Raw genomic sequence first — 16,913 nt, forward strand, 5'->3', positions numbered from 1 at the left:
AGGGTTAACTGCGAAACTGCCCCAGAATGAAAATATCTTCCAAAAGATATTTTCTTAGATGCCTCTGAAATAAAATATCTTCAAAAGATATTTACGAAAAACACCCCAAGAAATGAAAAAGATTTTAAAGAGTTGTGCATCCATACCCCTATGGGTACCGGGAGCAACCAAAGTACTTTCTTGCAAAAGTAAAGATACGTATTTTGAGGAAACCACTCAAGATGAAGGCACGTGAAGTCAAAAACCAACTCCGAGCACGAAAAGTGAGGTTGTGCCAAAAATTGACAAACGGAGATAAGACAAAATAGGGAAAATGACAGAATAGGGAAAAAACGAAATAACACATAGTGTCCAAAAACGAAAAATGCGAAAATGACTTGGTCCTCAAAGGAAGTTGTCAATTCACATGAAAGAGTCTCAGAAACCAATTCTGAACACTCGAGATGACACTAAGCGACCCGAAACAGAGCTCAGAAAGGAAAATTAAATGAAAAAAATTCATTCGTAAAATTTTAGGAAAAAAGGAAAGGAAGGCTAATGACCGGGTCGTTACAGAGACAGTCCACATCATTCTTCCGGTTCTGCGTAGGACTCTATTTATGTTTTAGTTTCTGTTTATGGTTTTTCGGTTGATTCAATTGGAATATCATTAAGGGTCCACTAGATGGATTCCCGAGTTATAATGATAATTTAAGGTTTTGGATATTAAGTTAAGGATTTAATATTTAGTTTTCTTTTCCGCTTTATTATTTATTCATTAAATTCTTCTTGTAATTATGCTTGTTTAAATATTAATTGTTTGGTATCCCTCGAATCTGTGCTCGGACTTGATCACCTGTAGCTCTACAATCGAGGGGTATCACAGCAATGAAAGAAGCTTTTTTGAGTAATTCTTTGGTCTTGAAGTTTAACACTTACATTGTAATCATTCATTACTTTTTCTTTTTCTTTTCTTTTTTTCTTCTTCTTTTTTATTTATTTATTTTTTTGACAAGGAAGATTGTAATCGAAAACGTTCAAAAAGAGAACGCATCCTACAAAAACAAACAAGGACCATATAGGGCCTTCAGCCTCTCAACATGTCCAAAAAATCAACTATCTCCCCCAAGAATTCACTATTTCTACCAAAAACACAACAACAAAAAAAAAAGAAAAAAAAAAAAGAAAAAAAAAGGAAAAAAAATTGCAAGAAAAAGAACTAAGAATGGAGAACTTCAGTGCCCCAATAGAAGTTTCCTCCTCGATCAAAGGATCTCCTATTCCTTTCCTTCCAGAAGCACCACCTAACGCACAAGGGTGCCACTCTCTAAAAGTCATGGGCTTGGGGACCCACTATAGACCCCTTAAAGCCTCGATCATACCTAGCGAAGTCCATGTCATAACCCACTGAACACCAAACAACGCAAAAAGCAAACCCCAGATGTCAACCCAAGAGATCATCAACTGACTCTTCATCCCTCTTGCACATGCAACACCAATTGACAACACTACGTCTCCTCCTCATATTGTCCAGGGTCAGAATCCTCCATGAAACTGTCATCCAAGGGAAAAAAAAAAAAAAAAAAAAAAAAAAAAAAAAAAAAAAAAAAAGCCACCTTGAGAGGTGCTTTTGTGCGCTACATTGCTTTCTAAGGGAAAACAACCACCACGGCAACTGAGAGAGCTCTATAAAAAGAGTGCAAATCAAACCCTCCGAGACTGAGGTGAATCATCATCATGATGCTATGGATGATCTTGAAACTGAGATGGATATACAGATAAATATGTACCAGAATGATCTAGAAAGTAAGGAGAAGGAGTATGAAGATCAGTTTTCTTCTCAACAGGTCTGTCCTCATAATTTTATTTCCTGGGATATTGATCAATCTGAAGTGAACATAATGGAACCCTTGGCAGCAGTGGACCCTAACTGTTTAGAGACAACTTTTGATTCGGGTATGGAATGGGTGTTTGAAAATATTGGCGAGGTTAGTGAAGCTCTGGGTTTCTCTTCTGAGGGTGATGTCAATCGAACGCAATCCATTCTTCATGCTATTGTGGCAGGAAACGAAATTACAGATACCCACAAAAGTACAAAAGTTATTAAAAATAGAAAACATTCATCACATCAGAAAGGAGAACAAGAGGTTAAGAACCTTATTTCCTATTTCAACTATAAGGGGAAGGATGGGGTGAATAAAGAAAAGGGAAGGACTAGAAGTGGGAAGCCGGGAGGAGGGGAATTGGTCATTTTTGGTTCTCAATGAAGATACAAATTATTACTTGGAACGTTCGTGGTTTGAATGATTCGGACAAAAGAAGGGTGGTTAAAGCTGCTATAAGGAAATGGAATGCCTATGTTATTTGTTTGCAAGAAACTAAGTTGGCTTCTATTACTGATGAAGTGGTTAAGAGTCTTTGGGGAGGAAGGTTTGTGGAATGGGAAACGTTGAACGCATCTGGCACATCGGGTGGAATTCTAATTATGTGGGATCGAAGATGGTTGTCGAGAATAAAATTCTGGAAAGGGCTCTTTTCCTTGTTACGTGTGTTTCAGATGGAAGATGATAATTTCAGCTGCCCGTTATTGATTATGATAAACCTATTTTTTGGGAAGAGCTCAACTACGTCAAGGAATTGTGGTCATTGCCTTGGTGCTTAGGCGGGGACTTTAATTCTGTTAGGTCTCCATTCGAGAGATCCACAGGGGGTAGGTGGTCCTCGAAGATGACCTAGTTCTTTGACTTCATTAATGGTCACTTTTTTATTGATCTAACATTGGAAGGGGCAGCTTTTACTTGGTCTAGTGGCAGAGATTCAGTCACTCTTTCAAGATTGGATAGATTCCTGGTTTCTGGGGATTGGGAAGAGAAGTTCCCAGATGTTACTCAGGCAGCTTTGGTTAGGGTCATGTCTAATCATGTGCCTTTAGTTCTTGATTGTAGATGTATGAGATCTAGACGCACACCATTTCAATTCGAAAATATGTGGTTGAGATCCGAGGACTTCCAAGGGAAAGTCCAGTCTTGGTGGGGGGAGGCAATGTTTACAGGCTCTGCTAACTATGTGCTTGCTAAGAAGTTTCGGATTCTCAAATATGAGCTTAAGAAGTGGAATAAAGAGGTGTTTGGGAATTTTGAATGGAAGAAAAATAGAATTTTGGCTGATATTGCTAAACTTAATCGTCTTGATGAGCTAGGGCAGGATATGGAATCTTTACGCTCTAGAAGAGCGTCTTGTCAGACGATTTTTGCTAAGTTAGCTGGAGATTTTGTGGCGTCAGAATTCTCGGGCTTTGTGGCTAAAAGAAGGTGGCCGTAATACAAAATTCTTTCACAGGCTTGATAACGCTCATAGAAGATGCAATCACATCGGGCGCATCCGTGTGAATGGTTCAGAGCTGTGGAGAGAAGATGAGGTGCGTCAGGGAATTATTTCCTTTTACCAGCAGCTCTATACCGAGACTTTCGGATAGAGACCTAAACTTGATGGTTTGCATTTCGATGTTATTTCTACTCTGGATAGTGATAGGCTTGAAGTTCCTTTCTCTGAAGTGGAAGTTCTTAAGGCGTTATCCAGTTGTAACGGTGATAAAGCTCCAGGCCAAACGATTTTACTATGCATTTGTGATACCTCCGGATCTCCGGATGCGGGTTGACCAGGCCCACGCCCAAACGCCCGGGGATATCAAAACAATTAGGCAATAAACGAACACAGAGTACAAAAGAATAAAGAAGAATAAATAAATGCTGAAAAGAAACTAAAATGATAATCCAATAGTAAACCTCAGAATAAATTTTTTATTAATAATAAAATATTATGATACAACTGATCCTCCAAATACAACTCGGGAATCCATACTATGTGGACCCCTAGAAAACCAAACCAAAAGCTGAAACATAAACAAAATTCTTATGTAGAAACTCCGGAAGAGTGAAGTAGACTGATCCCTGCTCAGCATGAACAACCTCTACTCCTGATGAACACCTGAAAAATTATGGTGGGTCAGGCCCACAAATAAGTTCTACTCTACTACAGTCTAAGCAGAGATTCAATACACGTGTACATCCTAGTCAATCCAACAATAACTAATTGTCCGTATATATATATAAATACACACTAAAGGACTCTCACTGGACTATAGGCCTGTCTCAACCTGAATAGAGGTAACATGCAAAATGCACTCGAAGTGGGCATGTTTACCTATACCTAAACAGGGTACACCTCAAACCATCATAGCCAGCTATGCATCCCACTATTTATACGCTCCCTAACCATCGACTCTGAGACTCAAGCTCATATTATGGAACCATAATTGTATATTTAAAATCCATCCAAAAACCATAGTAGTACCGCTCAACAGTTCGTTGCCTAGACACTACATATAATTAGGATTTAACATTATAGTTAAGCCATCCTAATACAGAACTATAAAACAACCATCTAGTATGTCGTTCAACTATTTTAGTTGACAAGACATGAATCCATATAGGATTTAACTATTTTAGTTAATCCATTCCGTATGTATGAGTAGGTAGGAATTAGCGTTGTGATCTAATCCATCCTAATATGTCACCGTCCCATACCGGTGCATATAATCCGTATGATCCATAAATGATGCAACATTTAAAACAGTACATCAAATAAATCCACACAACAGTCCGCTAATTGATAATACAATTTCAGGTGTATATCAAATAATCCAAAGTTAAACATAATAATATTATATCATGCTAACACGAGATAGGACAACTTATAATTTATTTAAGTTTCTTGTGTCACATATCTTACACATACTGAATGTTAAACAGATAGATATATTTTGTTATACAATCCCTTAAGCATTCTCCAAAATTTATTAAAAACTTATTTAAATCATTCTTAGTCCTTAATCGACATTTAGGACTCCTCAAATCCAATCCACAAATAATACAACGCTATTTCTGAAACCTCACCAGATAAGGCTATAGCTTCTGTCTCAATTGCTTGAACACCCTGTCCAAGGCTCGAGCATCCTAATTCAGGCTCGAGCTCTTCATCCCAATTGCTCGAGCTTTCCTTCTCAGGCTCGAGCTTTACATCCCGAATGCTCCAGCTTCACAACCAAGTGCTCGAGCTTTACAACCAGTTGCTCGAGCATCACAACCAAATGCTCGAGCTTCACAACCAATTGCTCTAGCTTCACAACCAATTGCTCGAGCTTTTCATCCCAAGGCTCGAGCTTTGCCCCCAAGGCTCGAGCACTGTAACAACGGTCCTAACACTATTACGTGAATCAACCCAGAAATTCACTGTGTATTCACTCTTTATTTGTTTCAGGAATCCTAGGCATGTTTCTATGTTCCATTAATCCACATATATGAAAAATACATAATTTAAACATATAAAAATTTATACAAGAAATCAAATTTTATGAAATAAGAGGGGGGGTGAATTGGTTAATCTATTCCCAACATAATCAATAAGATAATTCAGCAAGCAAGCAACAAGTACTTAAAATAGGATTTACAAGGAAACCCTTTCAACTAGGGAAAACCTTGGTTCTTGGCCATGGCCAATGAAGATCACTACTAGCTATATGTACCTTGTTACACACTCAGCTGTCTCACCCTCTACACACACCCAAGCACAAGAATGGACACTAGCTTTCACAACCAATACACACACTAGCTGATTTCAGTGCACACACACACTCCCACTGTCCTAAGCACCTTTGCTTGGACCAACAAAGCTCATATAGCTCACCATATACATCATTACAAATGATAAACAAGATAATCAAATTCCTTCTACTATTGAAACAGCTTGAACAACACAAAATACCAAGTTACTGCCTCAAAATCATCAAACTGCTGCAGCTAGAGTATGAGGGGTAAAATTGAAATTTTCCATCGAAAATAGTTTATCAATAGCTTCCACAGTCTTAATTCACTACAGTACTCATGTTAACATCCTTAAGCAATTCAGTATAGCATGAGTATATATCAATGTACTACCACAGTTCTTGAATAAGCTCAGCTCAACATAGTTTGAGAGGTTTTGCAAGGTCACAATCACAATCAGTTAATATTTTGCACCACAACCAATTTCAACAACTTTGATTCATCAAAAAAGACTTGCTAGCACATAGATAATCCATAGAATAGCTAGACTTAATCAATTTGTGCTTGAATCACAATATATGCAGAAAAACTAGCTTATCTACTGATCTAAGAGCTCAAAATCCATTTCAGCATGTTTCAGTTCAAAGCAAACTACTGAGTAAGTGTAAATAGCATAGTTATACCTGTGACAACCCTCGGAAATGACCACAGCAGCTTGGAACTCAGATTCACTACTCAATCCAGCCCTTTCTTCAGCAATTTGGACAGCAACAGCATCTCAGCAAATTGATCACACACAAGGCTTGAGTCAGTGGGTTTTTCTAGCATAAATCATCATTACAAATCACAAAAAACTTTGTTTAATGAAAAGGAGCTCAAGAGTCCTCTTCTGCAGCTTGCTTTTAGTCTCTATGAAAGGCCATTAACCCTAAAAGACACATATAGCAGCATATATATATTTCAGTAAAAATGCTTGACTGCACCTCTCTTAATTCAATGCTGTCACCTTTCAACCAATGATTGCATAAGAACAATTCTGACATTCCCTTAATGAAAAGACAATGTTGCCCTTGATATCTCACCAAATAGTGACACCTCATGCATCAGTAAGAATAGTTTATACAAGTGAGGACACATTGATATTTGTCTTTGCTTAGCCACTAAAATCTGCAACACCATTGGAGGACAATATATATACCTGGACCACAGCCACGTGTCACACTCCTGAAAATACTTGAAAAGTTGTATAAACAAGCCTTATACCAGCTGTAAATTACATTCAACAAAATCCTGTTGTTGAGGCTGTATTAGACACAATGTAGGCTCACCACAGCAGTTCAGTGCAATGCAGCTATCCAGCCATACGATTATCCATAGAATACATCAGGGAAAATACAAAAGTACCCCTGAAAGCACCTATGACAAGTTCCTTATATATTGATCCTGACTGAAACCATTCAATTTAGCTAAATCAAGTGTACCAGCTGTGATGAATTAAATCATGCCAATGTAAAAAGACTGTCAATACAATATAAATGTCAATGCTGCCCAAGTGATATATTTAAACCACAATACAGATAGGACATGCACTAAAGAACACAAAACCAAAGCTTTGACATTAAATAGGCAAATAGGACTTAGAGAATCTTAGGACCAACAATCTCCCCCTTTTGCCTTTAATGACAAAAGCTTTGATATGAAATAAGGTCTCAAGTATAGTGATCCAGCTAATAGAAGGAGAACAACCCAACACTCATCAAATGATAAGAATAGCATGTGACACTATCCTTATTTTAGTCATTTCTCCCCCTTTTTGACATTGAAGGTCAAAAGGGAGTAAGACCAACAATAGTAAGGTCAAAGAGGTGGGGGAAACAACCCTTAGAAGATCTCGAAGGGTTGAAAATCTGTGAGGAAGAAGAGGCTTAGTCATGATGTCTGCAATTTGATCTATTGTTGGTAGATAAGTAATCTCAAGAAGCCCTTTTTGAACCTTATCTCTGAGAAAATGATACCTGATATCTATATGCTTGCTTTTCCAATGCAATGTAGGATTTTTACTGATGGCAATAGCACTTTGATTGTCACAAAAGGGCTTGGGAGGCATGGAGAATTGAAGGCCAAGATCTATCAAAGTAGACTGCATCCAAAGTAATTAAGAACCAGCCTGAGAGGTAGCAATATACTCAGCTTCTGAAGTGGAGAGAGAGACTGTGTCTTATTTTTTGCTAAGCCAAGAGACTACATTAGAGCCAAGAATGTAACAGCAGCCAGAAGTGCTCTTTCTGTCAGGTAAGGATCCACCCCAATCGGCATCTGAAAATGCAGCTATAGTCATTGTTGGAGAAAAAATATATTGTAGACCATAAGAGATTGTGCCCTTAACATATCTGAGAATGCATTTGGCAGCCTGGAGATGAGACATTTTTGGATTACTTTGAAATCTGGCTACCAATCCTACTGAGTATATGATATCAGGTTTGGAAGTTGTAAGATAGAGTAGACTGCCAATGATAGATCTATAAAGTGTGGATGGAACAGCTTCTAAGGTACAATCAAGTGACAGTTTAGTATTTGGACACAATGGTGTTGAAACAGGTTTGCCATCATTCATGTTGAACTTCTTGAGTAATTTTGAGGCATGTTTCTATTGTGAAATAAAAATTCCTTTGGATCTTTGAGCAATTTGAAGTCCTAAGAAATACCTGAGAGCACCCAAGAGTGACATTTCAAACCTTGTTTTCATAATATTAGCAAACTCTGATGCTAATGAAGTGTTGGAACCACAAAACATGATGTCATGTACATAGATTTGAAGAATTAGAAACTGGTCTTGATGAATCCTAACATACAAAGTGCTGTCAACTTTACCTCTATGAAAGCCTTGTTCAATTAAAAACTGATGTAACTTTTCATACCAGGCCCTGGGAGCTTGCTTAAGACCATACAAGGCTTTGCTTAGTTTGAATACATGAGAGGGATATTCAGAATCTTCAAAACCTTCAGGCTACTCTAAATAAACTTCCTCACTTAGGTCTCCATTTAGAAAAGTAGATTTAACATCCATTTGGTACACTTTAACTTATTTGTGACATGCAAAGGACAGCAGCATTCTTATGGACTCCATTCTAGCCATAGGAGCAAAAGTTTCATCATAGTCAATTCCAGCTTATTATGAATAGCCTTTACACACCAACCTTGCTTTATTCCTGATCACAGATCCTTTTTCATTCATCTTATTTCTGTAAATCCATTTAGAGCCAATAACATTTTTGTTTACAGGTCTAGGTACCAGTGTCCAAGTATCATTTTTGTTAATTTGATCTAGCTCTTTTTGCATGGCTACAACCCAATCCTCAATCTTCTTAGCTTCACAGTAAGATTTAGGTTCAATAGATGACAACATTGTAAAGTGATTGTATTCTTTGTTATCTTCAACTTCCAACTCAGTTAACTTCTTCCTATGCCTTGTTTGAACTCCAGCTTGAGATGAACCAATAATGTTTTCAGCTTGAACCTGCTTCTGCAGCACTGGGTAAGTAGTTTCTTTTGAATTCTCAGGTTCAGTCACTGAAGAGCTGACTTCATTTGAACCAATTGTATTATTGCTATCTTCAGTCAGAATCATTTTTATCAAATTTTACATGGATTGACTCAACCACCTTCGAAGATCTAAGGTCGTAGCATCTATAAGCCTTGCTCTTTGTAGAATACCCCAGAAATATACCTTCATCAGATTTTGAATCAAACTTCCCCAAATTGTCAATGTGATTAAGTATATAACACTTGCTGCCAAATATTCTGAAATAGTGTACTGTTGCAGGTCTTCCATACCATAATTCAAAGGGTGTCTTGGTTGAATTTTGTCTAAAAAGAACCCTATTGATGATGTACACAGCAGTACTTACAGCTTCAGCCCAAAATCCTTTAGCCAAACCTTTTTCAAGCAACATTGTTCTTCCCATCTCTTGAACTATTCTGTTCTTTCTCTCCACAACTCTATTCTGTTAAGGTGTAGCAACAGCTGAGAATTCCTTTTTGATTCCCTTGTCATCACAGTAGTGCTCAAATTCTTTCATGGTGAACTCAGAACCAAAATCAGACCTGAGTTTCTTCACAGTGCAGCTTCTTTCATTTTCAACAAGGTTGACAAACTTAATAAAGTGTGTAATAGCCTCAGACTTTTCTTTCAGAAAGTAAACCCACACCATTCTGCTGAAGTCATCAATGAGTATCATAAAATACTTACTGCCACCAATACTTGTGGTTCTAGTAGGTCCACAAAGATCCATATATATCAGGTCAAGTGCCTTAGAGGAGTTGATTTCCTTGGAATGGAATGAAACTTTAGTTTGTTTTCCTTGTTGATATGCTTTACAAAGATGATCATCTTTAAAATAAATGTTAGGTAGACCTTTAACAGCTTTCAGCTTCAATATCTTGGACATGTTCCTTGAATGAAGATGACTTAACTTCTTGTGCCATAACTTAGCTTCATCACAGGTTGTTAAATTACATTGGATGACCTGACTTTCTTCAGTGACTGTGTAGACATTTCCTAAAGATCTACTAGCTGAGAACAGAACTTGTTTTGATTCCAGATCAATCATATTGCTTTTTTCTTTGTTAAAACAGACTTCCTTCCCACTATCACACAATTGACTTACAGTTAGGAGATTATGTTTGAGCCCTTCAACCAATAAAACTTCTTGAATCTCTGGCAACTCTTTAGACTTACTCACAGTGCCAATTCCAACAATCTTAGCTCTTTGATTGTCTCCAAATATAACATTTCCACCATCAAACTGCTGTAAGGAGTTCAATTTTGAGCCATCACCTGTCATATGTCTTGAACAGCCACTGTCAACATACCATTTGTCCTGAATATTGCAGGCTTTAAAAGCTGTATACACAAGAAGACTTATAGAGTTCAGCTTCTTGGGGATCCACATCATCTTAGATTTCACCATTGACCCTTTGTATTTAACTTTCACTCCTTGAGTTAGGTCTGACTTCTTCATATACATCTTAGTGATCTTGAAGTTCCTTGCAACTGATGTAACAAAGTCTCTTTGATTGAAACTCAAAGGATATTGAATGTTGTCAAAAATATCAAACCTTGATCTCAGAGGTTTCACCATGGGATATCTTGCATATACTTCTCCAGTGGTGGCCTTCACAAATGTTGAGTGTTTCTGACTAATCTTAGCAGCTGAATCACATACATATCCAATTCCAGTCTTCCCAATTTGCTTAGTAGATTGTTTCTGAATTTTAACCATTTTCAGAGATCTCTCCTCAAGTATGGTAGATAGTTCTTCCTTGCATCTTTTAGTAGACCACTGAGAGTTACTTTGAACCTTGAGTATGCTTAGGACAATAAGGGAAATTGAACACATAGTTGACAATTTGAGTTTTAAGTGTTTGGTGAGAATTTGTCTAAACCTTAATAGTTCTGAATTTAGCTTTCTGATCTGAGATTTTTGTTGATTGCACTTCACAGCAAGTCTTTCACATTTTTCTAGAATTTCCTCAATCTCTGTGTCAGTATCTTCTTCAACAGAATCTTTTGATGGTTCTAGAATGGCCATGAATAAACATTTATCTTCTTGATCTTCTTTAAGTTTCTTTTCTTCGTCAATGGCTGTTTCCCAGTCTGAGAGTAAGGCTTTTCTTCCAAACCTTCCTTTGTTGTTAAATTCTTCAAACTTTCTTTGATTTTGCCCTTTAGAGTTAGGACACTTGGATACAATATGACTAGGCTTGCCACACTCATAGCATGTTAGATTATGCAACTGAGATTTCCTTGTAAACCTAAATTTTCTGAATTTCTTAGCAAGGTAAGCCACTTCATCCTCTTCAAGATCATCTTCTGACTTAGACTCATCTTCTTCAACATTCTCCTTGGCTTTGAGTGTTGTTTCTCTTCTATGCAAAGTAGGAGGACCAACTCTCATCTCATAAGCTGTGAGAGATGCTTGAAGTTCATCAATCTTCATGTTAGACAAATCTTTATCTTCTAGAATAATGACCTTGGCATTGAATCTGGAAGTGAGAGATCTAAGAATTTTCTTACACACATCAGAATCTTTAATGTCTTCACCAAGAGCTCTCATATTGTTTACAAGATCATTGATTTTGAACATATATTCTGCAATGGTTTCTCTTTCTTCCATTTTACGAACTTCATATTGAACCGTGAAAAGCTGAATTTTGTTTTCCTTTATAACCTTGTTTCCCTCATGAGCTTCTTGAAGTGAATCTAACATTTCCTTGGTTATCTTACAATTCTTCACTCTGGTAAATTCTTGCTACTTCAAGGCACAGAAAAGAACATGTTTGGCTTTTCCATCATTAGCTACAGCTATCTTGTCTTCAGCAGATGGATTTTTAGGATTGAGAATCACAACATCATGTATGGTAGCATGCCAAACATCATAGGACTGAGACACTAAAAAGGCTTCCATTCTAGTTTTCCAAGAATCATAGTTTGAGCCTTCAAAACCAGGAGCTTTGTTAATAACTTGACCTTCATCCATAGCTAGGACCAACTACAAGCTTGTTAGAACCTTTCAATGCAGACCCAAGCTCTAATACCAATTGATGAACCAAGAGGGGGGTGAATTGGTTAATCTCTTCCCAATAGAATCAATAAGATAATTCAGCAAGCAAGCAATAAGTACTTAAAACAGGATTTTCAAGGAAACCCTTTCAACTAGGGAAAACCTTGGTTTTTGGCCATGGCCAATGAAGATCACTACTAGCTGTATGTACCTTCTTACACACTCAGCTGTCTCACCCTCTGCACACACCCAAGCACAAGAATGGACACTAGCTTTCACAACCAATACACGCACTAGCTGATTTCAGTGCACATACACACTCCCCTTATCCTAAGCACCCTTGCTTGGACCAACAAAGCTCATATAGCTCACCATATACATCATTACAAATGATAAATAAGATAATCAAATTCCTTCTACAATTGAAACAACTTGAACAACACAAAATACCAAGTTACTGCCTCAAAATCATTAAACTGCTGCAGCTAGAGTATGAGGGGTAAAATTGGAATTTTCCATCGAAAATAGTTTATCAATAGCTTCCACAGTCTTAATTCACTACAGTACTCATGTTAACATCCTTAAACAATACAGTATAGCATGAGTATATATCAATGTACTACCACAGTTCTTGAATAAGCTCAGCTCAACACAGTTTGAAAGGTTTTGCAAGGTAACAATCACAATCAGTCAATATTTTGCACCACAGCCAATTTCAACAACTTTGATTCATCAAAATAGACTTGCTAGCACATAGATAATCCATAGAATAGCTAGACTTAATCATTTTGTGCTTGAATCACAATATATGCAGAAAAACAGGCTTATATACTGGTCTAAGAGCTCAAAATCCATTTCAGCATGTTTCAGTTCAAAACAAACTACTGAGCAAGTGTAAATAGCATAGTTATACCTGTGACAACCCTCAGAAATGACCACAGCAGCTTGGAACTTAGATTCACTACTCAATCCAACCCTTTCTTCAGCAATTTGGACAACAGTAGCATCTCAGCACATTGATCACACACAAGGCTTGAGTCAGTGGGTTTTTCTAGCATAAATCATCATTACAAATCACAGAAAAACTTTGTTCAATGAAAATGAGCTCGAGAGTTCTCTTCTGCAGCTTGCTTTTAGTCTCTATGAAAGGCCATTAACCCTAAAAGACACCTATAGCAGCATATATATATTTCAGTGAAAATGTTTAACTGCACCTCTCTTAATTCAATGCTGTCACCTTTCAACCAATGATTGCATAAGAACAATTCTGACATTCCCTTAATGAAAAGACAATGTTGCCCTTGATATCTCACCGAATAGTGACACCTCATGCATCAGTAAGAACAGTTCATACAAGTGAGGACACATTGATATTTGTCTTTGCTTAGCCACTAAGATCTGCAACACCATTGGAGGACAATATATATACCTGGACCACAGCCACGTGTCACACTCCTGAAAATACTTGAAAAGTTGTACAAACAAGCCTTATACCAGCTGTAAATTACATTCAGCAAAATCCTGTTGCTGAGGCTGTATTAGACATAATGTAGGCTCACCATAGCAGTTTAGTGTAATGCAGCTATCCAGCCATACGAGTATCCATAGAATACATCAGGGAAAATACAAAAGTACCCCTGAAAGCACTTGTGACAAGTTCCTTATATACTGATCCTGACTGAAACCATTCAATTTAGCTGAATCAAGTGTACTAGCTGTGATGAATTAAATCATGCCAATGTAAAAAGACTGTCACTGCAATATAAATGTCAATGTTGCCCAAGTGATATGTGTAAAACCACAATACAGATAGGATATGCACTAAAGCACACAAAACCAAAGCTTTGACATTAAACAGGCAAATAGGACTTAGAGAATCTTAGGACCAACAAAATTAAAATCATGAATTTATTAAGTCATAACAAAAGAACATATATGAACCAGTTTCATAAAACCTAGGTTTTACTCCAATTAAACATGCATAATTATTAAATTTTATGTGTTTAATAAATCCTGGAATTTTCTAAGCATGTACAGAAACACAAATCTAAGGGAGAGAGATAGAAGAAGAACTTGCCTTAAACTTTCGGATCGAAAGTTAATCTTCTTCTTCCTTCATCTTCTTCTCTAAAGGGTTTTTCTCCTCCTTCCTTCCTCTTCCTCCTCCTCTCTCTAACTCTCTCTCTAGAATAATTTACGTGATATTTCTAGCCCTCTTTTACAACCTATAGCTATATATTTATAGGTTAAAATAAAACTAACCCTAATCCTAATTCCATCCCAAGTCAATGTAATAAAGAAAATAAAATAAAAATAAAATATTAAAAAGGTAACGTACAATATGTTATGTGTATAATTTATATATATATCCTTATTAAATAAATAAATTATATACATCTCATTATTTATTCCCATTATTTATTAATCGATATCCAATAATACTCAAGTTACCATAATATTATAAAGTAACTTAAAACACGATACGTAAAAATCTATGTATATCCTTATTATATAAATATATACAATATATACATCAGATTAAATACTACTACCCAAGTTACCATAAAAGTAATTAATAAATTACTTTCCCCTTTATATGTATATATATATATATCTCTATCTATATATAACTATTCATGGGTAATTATCAATACCCATTAAGCATCTTATCCAAGTAGTCCATGGGACCCAATTGGTTGGCCCATTACTACTAACCATATCCATCATTTTTAAACAATAAAAATAAAATATAAACAACAAATTCTTTTAATCTAATAATTAAAATATAAACAAATACAAATCATCACATACAAATTAATCTACACAAATAATTTAATTAACACAGAAAAAAATAATGCAAATAGCACATAAACAAATAATGTAACTAACACATAAACAAATAGCCAAATAATCAATTAAACAATTAAAAAATCAATTAAAACAAATAAATAAATACCGAGACTATCCTTTTAAAATTAGGAGTATTACAGTAGTTTCTTAAAGAGAGTTAGGATGTGGTGCGCAATGAGGTGATGGGCACTTTTCAGGATTTTCATTCTCATGGCACATTTGAGAATTCCTTGAATGCATTTTTCATCGCTCTTATTCCTAAGAAAGGCAACGCCTCTAACATTAAGGACTTTCGGCCAATCAGCTTAGTGGGATGTATGTATAAGCTCATTGCCAAGGTCCTTATTCTTAGAATGCTTTTGTTGGTGGAAGGCAGATCTTGGATTTCGTTCTCATAGTAGGGGAATGCGTTGATTCTAGATTGAAAAATGGAGTTTCTGGTGTCTTATGCAAACTTGACATTGAGAAAGCTTATCATCACATTAATTAGAAATTTCTTCTTTACTTTCTTCGGAGGATGGGGTTCGGGGAAAGATGAATAAAATAGATTGAATCTTGCATTTCGTCCGTCATGTTCTCTGTGCTTGTGAACGGATCTCCTGCTAATTTTTTTTCGAGTTCGCGTGGTTTGAGACAAGGAGATCCCTTATCGTCTTTTTTATTCCTTATTGTTATGAAAGGTTTGAGCAGATTAATGAAAAGAGCGCAGGATCTGGGTTTCATAAGGGGGTTCACAGTCGGTAGAGATATTGCTCATCAGATTGAGATATCCCATTTGTTGTTTGCGGATGATACCTTGGTTTTTTGTGATGCTGATGTTTCCCAACTCAGATATTTGAGGTGTATTCTTGCTTGCTTCCAAGCGGTATCCAGACTTAAAATCAATGTTGGAAAGAGTGTGCTTATCCCAATGGGGGATGTTCCTGATATTTCCTCCTTGGCTGCAGTTCTTGGGTGTGGAGTGAGTGATTTTCCACTTCATTATCTGGGATTACCTTTGGGAGTTTCCTCCAAGAAAGTGGGGAGTTGGGATCCGGTGATTAATAGGTATGAAAAAAAATTGGTAGGATGGAAAAAATAGTATCTTTTGAGGGGGGGAAAGGTCACTCTTATTAAGAGTACCCTTTCGTCTCTTCCCACCTATTTCAGTATTTCTTATCTCTGTTTTAAATCCCGTGCTCTATTGCTGAGCAAATTGAAAAAATTCAGAGAGACTTTCTTTGGGGTGGAAGAGGAGAACAGTTCAAGTATCATCTTGTCAATTGGGAGCAAGTCTGCAAACCTTTAAAATTTGGCGGCTTAGGCATTCAAAAGCTGGTCCCATTAAATAGGGCCTTATTGGGGAAGTGGTTATGGAGGTTCGGGAAAGAGCGTTATAGACAGTAGAGAAAAGTTATCTCGTGTCGCTTTGGGGAGGAGAGTGGGGGTTGATCTTCTCGTCCTATTTTTGTTACCGGAGGTGTTGGCGTTTAGAAGTTCAATCAGAAGGGATGGGATGTGTTTTCCACCCATATTAGATTCAAGGTTCGTGATGGAACGTATGTTCGTTTTTGAGAAGACTTATGGTGTGGTGATCAGTTGTTGTCCCTTTCCTTTCCTCATCTTTTCAATAAAGCCGAGAATAAGCATGCTTACGTGGGATGTGCATTTTAGGCATTCTTCTCAGGATTGGGAGATGGTAGAAGCATACGTTTTTTTTGAATTGTTGTATAAACAGAAGGATATTGGCAGAGGTTATGATGACATCTTGTGGATCCCCTCCACCCATGGAATATATGGAGTACGATCCATGTTCCTGTGTTTATTTAATTTTAATGGTCAAGATTTCCCATGGAAGTCTATTTGGCGCTTTAAAGCTCCTCTTAGAATCACATTCTTTGTTTGGACTGCTACCTGGGGAAAGATTCTAACATTTGAT

The 16,913-nt window shown here is 36.9% G+C and overlaps 2 protein-coding genes across 2 annotated transcripts; one reads left to right on the top strand and one right to left on the bottom strand.

Annotated features, from left to right (window-relative positions):
- The first annotated feature begins 2,242 nt into the window (after positions 1 to 2,242).
- LOC132266231 (uncharacterized) lies at positions 2,243 to 3,300 on the top strand. Its single transcript, XM_059767084.1, has 2 exons — positions 2,243 to 2,633; positions 2,765 to 3,300. The coding sequence occupies exons 1-2, from the start codon at positions 2,243 to 2,245 to the stop codon at positions 3,298 to 3,300; spliced, it is 927 nt and encodes a 308-aa protein (XP_059623067.1).
- A 6,289-nt stretch (positions 3,301 to 9,589) lies between these two features.
- Positions 9,590 to 11,851, bottom strand: LOC132266233 (uncharacterized). The gene has a single exon (XM_059767085.1). The coding sequence runs from the start codon at positions 11,849 to 11,851 to the stop codon at positions 9,590 to 9,592; it is 2,262 nt and encodes a 753-aa protein (XP_059623068.1).
- Positions 11,852 to 16,913: the final 5,062 nt, after the last annotated feature.

This window comes from Cornus florida, unplaced genomic scaffold, assembly GCF_030987335.1.
Source record: "Cornus florida cultivar Cherokee Brave unplaced genomic scaffold, ASM3098733v1 CherokeeBrave_3.0.0_Hap2_Chr07, whole genome shotgun sequence".
In the NCBI taxonomy this organism is placed as follows: domain Eukaryota; kingdom Viridiplantae; phylum Streptophyta; class Magnoliopsida; order Cornales; family Cornaceae; genus Cornus; species Cornus florida.